The sequence below is a fragment of the Akebia trifoliata genome, chromosome 15, assembly GCF_017979445.1.
Source record: "Akebia trifoliata isolate Shusen 1 chromosome 15, ASM1797944v1, whole genome shotgun sequence".
Classification (NCBI taxonomy): domain Eukaryota; kingdom Viridiplantae; phylum Streptophyta; class Magnoliopsida; order Ranunculales; family Lardizabalaceae; genus Akebia; species Akebia trifoliata.
The window spans coordinates 8,790,750-8,801,015 of record NC_141389.1 but is presented as its reverse complement, the minus strand read 5'-3'; the positions used below and the strand labels follow the sequence as shown (position 1 = coordinate 8,801,015).

At 36.4% G+C, this 10,266-nt stretch overlaps 1 protein-coding gene and 1 pseudogene across 1 annotated transcript; both read right to left on the bottom strand.

Annotated features, from left to right (window-relative positions):
• Positions 1-1,208: 1,208 nt before the first annotated feature.
• On the bottom strand, positions 1,209-2,240 carry LOC147384231 (uncharacterized). Its single transcript, XM_086424896.1, has 2 exons — positions 1,521-2,240; positions 1,209-1,262 (listed from the first exon to the last, which is right to left on the bottom strand). Exons 1-2 carry the CDS (start codon positions 2,238-2,240, stop codon positions 1,209-1,211), a joined length of 774 nt encoding a protein of 257 aa, XP_086281022.1.
• A 29-nt stretch (positions 2,241-2,269) lies between these two features.
• Positions 2,270-3,116, bottom strand: LOC147384230 (uncharacterized; annotated as a pseudogene).
• Positions 3,117-10,266: the final 7,150 nt, after the last annotated feature.

Sequence of the window (10,266 nt, the reverse complement as noted above, 5' to 3'; positions counted from 1 at the left end):
CGATGAATTCCACCCAGCGTGCATGCCTCTTATTCAACTTGTGTTGACCTCTAAGGTGCTTCAAGGACTCATGATCGGTTTGAATCACGAACTCTTTAGGCCAAAGGTAATGTTGCAATGTTTCTAAAGCTAGAACCAATGCATACATTTCTTTATCATAAGTAGGGTAGTTTAAAGAAGCCCCACTTAGTTTCTCACTAAAATATGCAAGTGGTCATTCTTTTTGCATAAGAATTGTGCCAATACCTAAACCTGAAGCATCACACTCAATCTCAAAAGTTTTTGCAAAGTTAGGTAAAACAAGTAAAGGTGCATGAGTTAATTTCTGTCTAATCAATTGAAATGTTTTCTCTTGCTCTTCTCCCCATTTGAACCCAACATATTTCTTGATGACCTCGGTTACTGGTGCGGCTATGCTACTAAAGTCTTTCACGAACCTCCGATAAAAACTAGCAAGTCCATAAAAACTTCACACATTACTTACGCTCGTGGGACTTGGCCATTCTTGGATAGCGTAAATCTAATCTTCATCAACCTGTATTCCTTGTGCACTCACAACAAAATCAAGAAACACAAGCTTATCGGTGCAAAATGTGCACTTCTTTAAGTTAGAAAACAACTTATCTTTTCTAATTAAGTACATCTAAAACCAATTTTAAATGCATCAAATGATCATCCAAGTTTTTGCTATAGATTAGGATATCATCAAAATAATTAACTACAAATTTTTCAACAACAACATACAAAACATGGTTCATTAATCTCATAAAAGTGCTAAGAGCATTAGTTAATGCAAAAGGCATAACTAACCATTCATATAAACCATATTTTGTTTTAAACGCAGTTTTCCACTCATTACCTTCTTTCATCCTAATTTGATGATATCCATTTTTCAAATCAATTTTAGAAAGGACACAAGAACCATGCAATTCATCCAACATGTCATCTAAGCGAGGTATAGGATGTCGATACTTAACCGTTATGTTGTTAATGGCTCGGCAATCAACACACATTCTCCACGATCCATCTTTCTTAGGAACCAAAATTATCGAAATTGCACATGGACTCATGTTTTCTCTAACGTACCCCTTTTCCATCAATTCACTAACCTACCTTTGTAGTTCTTTTGTCTCCCCAGGGTTACTCCTATAGGCTGGTCGGTTTGGAATGGTGGCACCGGGCATGAAATCAATTTGATGTTCAATCCCTCAAATAGGCGGTAATCCATTAGGAATTTCCTTGGGAAAAACATTATCAAAATCCTGCAATAGAGAAACAACATAACTAGGCATAGAAGCGTTAAGTTGGTTAGCGTTGAAATATACCTCTTTGTACAAAAGTACAATCATTGGTTGATTTATAAACATCGTTATTTTAATTTCACTCGCTTTTGCATAGAAATTTGTTTTCCTCTCATTGGTCGATTCTTTTTTTTTTTTCTCAATTTTCTCGGGCTCTTTCTCTTTTTCTATTTTATTTTCAATCATTTTCTTTTTCTCACTTTCTTTTTGTAATCTCACTAGATCTTCATGAACTTGTTTTGGTGTCAAAGGAACTAGAGTGATTGTCCTTTGATTAAGCACATACGAGTATTTGTTGGTGAAATCATCATGTTTAACATGCCGATCAAATTGCCATGGTCGACCTAATAACAAGTGTCTGGTTTGCATCGGAACTACATCACACAAAACTTCATCTTCACATTTTCCGATACGAAAAGAAACTAACACTGGTTTATTTACTTTTACTTCACCAATATCATTCAGCCATTGCAATGTATAAGGTCGGGGATGCCTAATGGTTTGAAGCCCTAACTTTTCCACCATTGTAGCGCTAGCAACATTAGTACAACTTCCATCATCAATAATCACACCACATACCTTGTTTTGCACATGGCACCTTGTACGAAAGATGTTTTCTCGTTGCACCTTCTCATCTTCTTTGACTTGTGCACTTAGAGCTCTCCTCGCCACCAACAAATCACCTTGGGCAGCGTATTCTTCATCATCGGCATCCTCCAATGGTGGCATAGAGTCGGGGTCATCTTCATCTTCGGTTTCGATCTTTCCATCATCCCGCAACACCATAACTCTTTTGTTCGGACATTGGCTAGTTATGTGGCCCCTACCTTGACATTTAAAACACTTAATATCACGATTCCTAGAAGTAGAATAATCGGATTTACCTTGATTTCCATGGCTGGTCGCTTCTTGTTTTTGTTTGATTTTTGGCTTCATCATAAGTTGCTTCTCATCTTTCTTCCAATGATTCAGTTTCCAAGCAGATGTACTTGGATTTGGCTTGGACGTATACTGCCCCTCCTCTTGAGTTGGTTCTCAATTTTTATAGCCATGTGTACCATATCCTCCAACTCCACATAATGTTGCAATTCCACATCATTAACAATTTCCCGATTCAAACCAACCAAGAACCTAGACATCATAGCCTCCCATTTCTCCTTTTCATTCGCTCGAATCATAACGACTTCCATCTCCTTATAATATTCCTCCACACTCCGGTTACCTAGCTTAAGACTTTGTAAATTGTTATACAACTCCCAGTAGTAGTAGCTTGGAATGAACCGCTTCCTCATCACAGTTTTCATCTCCCCCCCACCCCCCGCCCCCTGTCTCTATTGGATGCTCTCTATTTCTCTTCCTATTCAATACGAATTGATCCCACCGAACAATAACATAATCGAAAAACTCAATGACATCAAGTTTTACCTTCTTATTATTGGAGTAGTAGTGGCAATCGAATACTAACTCCACCTTCTTCTCCCATTCAAGATAAACTTTTGGATCATTCTTTCCTTGAAACGAAGGAATCTTCATCTTAATACTACTCAAATTGTTATCTTCCCGGTTCCTAGCTTCTCTAACCTGATCAAACCTCCTATGACTACCCGTTGAATCCTCCCCTTCATCATACACATTCCCAACATTCCCATAGTAATCTTCAACCTCTTCTCTAATGAGAACCCGTTCTCTCCTACGTGCTCGTGGAATGTGTTGTGGCTGTTCCACACGTGAGTTCTCTACTTGGTCTATCCGTTGATGGAGTTCTTCTAATTCTTCTTTCATTATACGCCTCACTTCCGCCAACATAGCCTCCATGTAAAACTTTGGATCCGTTACCTCGGAAACACCCTCAATAGTGTTTTTGTTGTTATCATTTTTATTTAACATTTTCTGCAAAACAAAGTTAGAAACAATATGCAAAGGACCTCACCACACTCCCTCACGTGTTTCACTCAAAAATGATTCACTCAATTTCACTCGTGTTTCACTCAAGAAATTCGGCCTTTAATCACGCTAATGTTTCTCACCATTCTTGTTTTTTTTTACTTGTTAAATTCACTTTCGGTTCTTTTAAAACTAAACAAACAAGAATCAAAATTTTCCAACAGAATTTATGGATTCAAGGAGTCACAAAATATTTCCTTTTTGTAATTTCAGATCTCTTTATATATATATCCTGGCATAATTGAAACTAAGAAAATACAATAACATGAAAAAAAAATCTCGGCCATGACAAGAACAATTTTTTTTTTTTTTAAATTTAGATGAGAAGAAGAAGAAAAAAAAAGGCTGATTAGAAAAGAAAAACTTAAAGGATAGGATAAACCTGAGGCTAGAATCCGACTTTGATGCCAAATGATGTGAACCCCATCAACTTGTTGTTGGAATTTAGAGGGTTGAATTTGAAAAACCCTTTAATATTCAATTAGTTTTAACCCTTTGGTAAAATCATCTTTAACCATAAGGTAATTCAATCCCATGTTTGCTTTTTTACTTTATTGCTTTAAGTTTAGTTGATAGTTTTGATTTTACCTTGAGTAATTTTAGTCCCACATCGACTAGAAGAAGAATTGATTTACAATTCTTAAATAGTTGTACTTCTAATAGCTTTAAAAGTGGATAGAAGTAGTGGGCAGGCTCACGCGCACATGGGAGCCCAGGAGGAAAATCCAAGGTTCCAATTGAGATTTGGATTCACCGGTCCGAAAACCTTAATGTGTGCGCACGTACGATGTGCGTGCAGGGGGGGTGCAAAATCTCAGATTTGCACCTCACGTGGGTACGCGCAATTATGGTTCCGGTTCCAATTCCACTTATTTTAAAATCGGAACAAGAACTGGAACCGATAAATTTTCCACATGTCTAGGGTTGAGCCTTGAGATTTGAAGGTAGACTTTCTCTTCTTCTTCTTCTTCTTCTTCCCTCTCTCTCTCTCTCTCTCTTCTAAAATGATTATGCGAATGGGAAAATGTCAAAAGAGAGTTTGATTTTGGTTTGAGAGCAAACATAATTCTGAGAAAAAAATAATATATAAGAATATTGAAAAATTGAAGTTGAAAAAAATAAGGGAGTATGTGTGCATGTGTGTGTGTGTATATGTGTCTGAGAGAGAGAAGGAGAGTTCTCATGTGCGCATCCGAAATTCACAATCAACATAGTTTTACAAATGTGTTCCTACTGACCAAGACTTACGACTTAAAAACACTAACGAGCACTTTTTCATATAATATTTATACCTTTCAACTTCCTCTCCATGTGCTTGGGATGTGCGATGATTACATGTGACACAAGAACACAATGATTCGTGTAAATACATAATCTTACCCTACCTCCTCGTGATCTACAACCATTTTGTTGATTCTCCCTTGTTCCTTACAATTATTCTTGGTAAGCATGCACTACAGAGTCTCCGATGCTCAAGTCAGTCTATAGAACACTTTTGACAGCGTTTGAGTATAAAAAAGAAATTGCATACCTGCATTTGGCATGGGAGTGCTCATTTTATAAAGAAAAAGATTAAATCCTTTCTTTTAAATACTTTCTAATTCATCCTTATCCTACTAAAGGAACCTTCCTTAATTAGGATTTTCCTTCCTTTGGGCCTTTTCATCTTTGGAAAACTTCTAACAACAAAATCTTTCTAATATCATGCACAAATCTTAAGAATCAGGATTTAGTATGATTTGTGGATACACAACATCCAAGAGAATATCCCCCAATCTTACCCTTTTGGATCCATCCTCTCTTGGTACTCTCCCTCAGATGGATCTATGGAGGAGTCCATTGGAAGCGTAGGGTATTGCTTCCTCTTTCTTCAGGACTATCTAGGTAACAAATTAAGGGACATTTAGAGGAAGACAGTAGATGAGTTCTTTTACCCTTTGATAGATGATGATGATGATGATGGTGATGATGTCATTAGGCAATTTTTTTATTATTATCGATATGTCGTTAGGTAATCTTTATTTAAATGGTATTGTAAATTTCATATATTTTGATGAACTCAACATTAATAGTTATTACAAGACGTAAAGAATATGATATGAGCAATGGGGATATTTATAGTATCTATAATTGCATGGAATTTATTTTTTCAAGGGATTATTGTTTCCTTGGAAAAATGGTTATAAAAATTAAGTTTTTTGAGAAAAGGAATTCTGCCATTTGATTGCACATTGGAAATTACAAAAAAGGGATTTAATTTTTAATTTTAGGGGTGGGTGTTATGGTGAGGCAATAAAGTTAAGAGGTTGGAAAATCATTTTGGTGAAGAGTAACTTCGAAATTGCACATTCTTTTAGATTTTAAGTTCCCATCAATGACTTATATGAAAAATTAAAGAAATTTATATAATATAAATTTATTTTAAAATAAAAAATACTTTAAATCATTTATTATATGGAAAGAAATGACAAAATAAATCGGTTTCAGATACTCACTAGTATCCATTGGATAGAACCTAAAAAATTATAGTTCTTATCAGTTTGGTTCCATTTTAGACTCGGTTCTAGTAAAAAAGGATCCAGAACTGGGATATTCAATTCCAATTCTAATTAAATGGGTACCCATTGACACCGCTAATATATATTGTACTAAGACGGTTTTCTAATTGTTCAGGGAAATGATGTGCTTTGTGCTTACACATGCATACACGTTTGCACACATGCGAAAGCTTGTTCGTCGTAATTGGAACCCAAAAAATAATAATAATAAATAAAAACTAAAAAATAATATAAAAAGAAATTTAAAAAGAAATAAAAAATAAAAAATTGTGCCACATGGCATATAAATAGCGTAGGAGCCGGGCCCTCTTACGGGTCTAACATTGAAGAGACGACAGAGTGTCTATCGACATCACTTGCAGTAAGCAAGTTGGGAGTGGTGGTACCCACCGACAGCACAAACAGCTGGAGGGAAAGGTTTCGTATAGTTATTTATGGACTTTTCTAACCTCACAACGAGTTAATTAAGGCTCTCAGTCAACATGATTGTTAGGATTTGAGGAAAAACACAAAATTTCCTTGAGATTAGTTCCAATCTTCTCGGGATTCATACACACTTCTTCTTAGGGATACATGTTTTTTGGGAATCCCTACCATCTAAACGATCGTGTTGATGGAGAGTCTTAACCCATTGTGAGTCTAGCATTTTCCTTTATATTTATTTATTATATATTATTTATATTTTAACATAAATAATTTTATTTATTTATGTTTTAACTTTGCATGATTCATTTGTATCATTGATCAACTTTGTATTTTCTCTTACTAAGTAAGATTTCGACTTTACTACGGGTCGTTTTCCTCATCTTGTGGCATAAAACCTTGAGCAAATCAACCCTTAAGTAAGACTTAAAATCTTACTAAGTTAGTAAGAAAAGTGATTTTCAAATAAATAATTCTTAAAGATTGCATGATGGAAGGATTTCTATTTGAGATGGGAAATGGTTTTCACCAATTACTTATCAATGAGGAATACTTAATTGGTTAGGTACAACATTGCACAGATCGATACACACAACATCCAGTATACATCATTTATAGGTAGGAACTACTGGAGTATCTAATCCCATTCGCTCCCCTAGCTTTCATGTCTTAGTGTCAGTGTTGACCCAACAAAGTTCTTTCACCGTTGGTGTTCTTTTCGATTTCTTTGCATTTCTCCATTTCACTATAAATTGTCTTTACACATCTATCGTACTTTAGCTTCGTAGTTTCCACCACATGTTTAGGATTGAGCCTTGAGATTTGACGACAGACTTTCTCTTCTTCTCCTTCCCCCTATCTCTCTTCTAAGCTTTGATCCAAACCAAGTCAAAAATTGATTAGATGCTATTATAGATTGAGAAAAGAGAGAAATAAAAATAATATATAAGAATATTGAAAAATTGAAGTTGAAAAAATTGAGGGAATATGTGCATCTTAGAGAGAGAGTTCTCATTGTGCATAATCACAATCAAAATAGTTTTACAAATGTGTTCCTACTTACCAAGGCTTACGACATAAAAACACTAAGTAGCACTTTCTCATACAATATTTATACCTTTCAACTTCATCTCCATGTGCTTGGGGTGTGTGATGGCTACATGCGATACAAGAACACAATGATTGGTGTAGATGCATAATCTTACTCTACCTCCTAGGGATCTACAACAATTTTGTTGATTCTCTCTTGCTCCTTATAATTATTCTCAGTGACTATGCACCACAGAGTTTCCGACGCTCAAGTCACTCTATAGAACAATTTTGATAGTGTTTAAGTATAAAAAAAATTGTGTACCTTTGTTTGGCATGGGTGTGCTCATTTTATAAATAATAAGATTAAATCCCTTCTTTTAAATGCTTTCTGATTCATCCTTACCCTAATTAAGCAACCTTGCTTAATTAGGATTTTCCTTCCTTAGAGTCCTTTCATCTTTGGAAAATTTCTAAGAACCAAATCTTTCTAATATCATGCACAAATCTTAAGAATCAGGGATTTGGTATGATTTGTGGATACACAACAACCGAGAGAATATCCTCCAATCTTACGCCTTCTGGCTCCATCCTCTCCTGATGTTCTCCCTCAATTGTATCAATGGAGGAGTCCATTGGAAGTGTGGGGTATTGCTTCCCCTTTCTTCGGGACCATCTAGGCAACAAATCAAGGGACATTTAGAGGAAAACAGTAGATGAGTTCTTTTACCCCTTGTTCCCATCATAAGGATAATGGATCAAGAATCCAATCTCACAAGTGATGAGGTAGTTTTTAAGTTTTCCTTGCAAAATGTCAAGTACTCCTATTTTAATTCCAATGGATTTAACTCCATTAACTAGTTCAAAATAAGACTAAAGAAATACAAACTTATCAAAAGTAGAAGGATTAGATGGCAAAGAAGAGAAATTCCAATAATCTTGAACTTGATTTGCAAATTTGACAGAGTTTTTACTTATAAAAATGTTCTCTCCTTCTATTTTTCCTTTTTGATCTCCCTTATTTATAGGGTCACAAGGGGGGTCCAAATACAATAAATTACAAAAATAATGACTAAAAAATGATCGATTGACTGCTTTCTGATTAGATTGCTCGTTCTAATCAAAGCGGGTGCTCTATCATTAGAGCAATAAAAACATGTTTTAATATTGATTTGGGTCTTTTCGGAGTTTCTTCTAATTCTTTCAGTTCTCTTTGTTGCTTGCTTGTGCATGCATTGGTGGTACACAATGTTTCTTATTTTAGACACAAATCAAAATAGACCAAATGCATCATACAACATAAAATCCCCTTGATACTTGCCCGTTAGAGACGAGCTCAAGGGTAAGCATCAGACCAAAAGTTGCAGTAGAGCTCTTTTGAAAGGCAAACTTTCTAGTGTAAAGAGAAATCTAGTGAAGAACAACCAAGCCACTCCTAACATGAGCTGTCTATCAAAAGCCACCAACTCGAATCAACTTAAGGACAATCTGTCCTTCTAATGTGCCTGATACAGAACTCATGGTGCTTAAAAAAATCTTCACTGACCCAGACCCAGATCTAGGTCCATCTTCACAGAAAAGCAAATGCGATTGCTTTAAGAGAGCGGTTGTACTCACTCTTTCAGAGAGTGAATGCGATCACTTTCTGCAAACTTGAAGAATTTTCTTTATTGCTGTGGAGCGAGCGCTGGTCGCTTTAAGTAGACTTGAACCCATGTAACTCCCTTGACCCTTAGGCTAGTTAGAAGCCAGAAATTCCAATCACCAGGGATGTAGTAGACCACCTTGAAATATTGAACCCAAATATGAGGATACCAATGTCCTTTGCCATAGTATACTTGGAGAATTCTTAAGAAAGCATAGTGCATCATGAACTCATATTCTGCATGATTATATCTTTGTAATGTACCTATTTTAAATGTGCTGTACTTTTGCAGAGAAATGGTAAGTACCAGCACTATTAGGCTAGAAGAAACTACAAATAAATAGAATAGGCAGCAAGAGAGCACAACACCCAGGCACGATCCCACATCAGTGACTTCAAAATCACAACAAACAACAAGCCACACAACAGGCTCCTATAGTCGTACCACAACCAGAAGAGTGGATAGAAGACCCGATTGCATATGTTACCGAGATTATAAAGTATAGTGATTGGGAATCACCCGTCTTTCATCTGTCTGGGGAAGAGTAAATTGAGACAGGGGGCCAAGGCTGAGCATATTATACAAAAGAAAATTCTTTACAACTCTAGAGTTTGACCATATTAGGGTATGGGAGTCATCCCAATGGGCAGATTGAGTAAAAATGGTAATGAATGACAAGAAGATGAAGAAAAGGTTGAGGCAATTAGGGCATTAGAATAAGCCGTTTTTGTATGCATTGACGAAAATCTAGAATCCCGGCACACACACACGTTTATTACTGTTGGCAACGAATTCACATTTACCATCGAAGATGTAGTAAGATTGGCAAGGTTACCAATGGGGACAGGATTAACAAATGTGCCAGCTGGGAACTAGACGAGATCGAAGAGGGTAAGATGAAGAGGCCACATGTCATGAAGCACATGATGGTGACATCTGCGAAAAGAGGCAAAATTTCCCTTAAGAGCTGGAGAGAGAAGTATAGTAATTACTATTACCAAGAGACACATTTCACAGCTTTCTTGGTATACTTCCTCAATGTGTTTGTTTGCCTATGTGCCGCAGGATGATACATCAATAACATGGATGTTTGTCATAGTAGCTCGCATCTTAGCTGGGAAAGATGTGTGCTTGGCCAGCTTGATGGTTGCACAATTATACCAAGCCTTGGATGACTACCACAGAGATGTGACCATTAGGATGACCAAGAGAGCCGAAAAAGTAGAAGTGAAGCGGAGTGCAGAGATTGCATATGCAGCTTTTTGGGCATTGCAGTTGTGGGCATACCAACATTTCAAAGGCATTGCCCTGTTACTACCCAAAGATATCATGCCATCCGCCATATACATGGCTTGCTGTCACGAT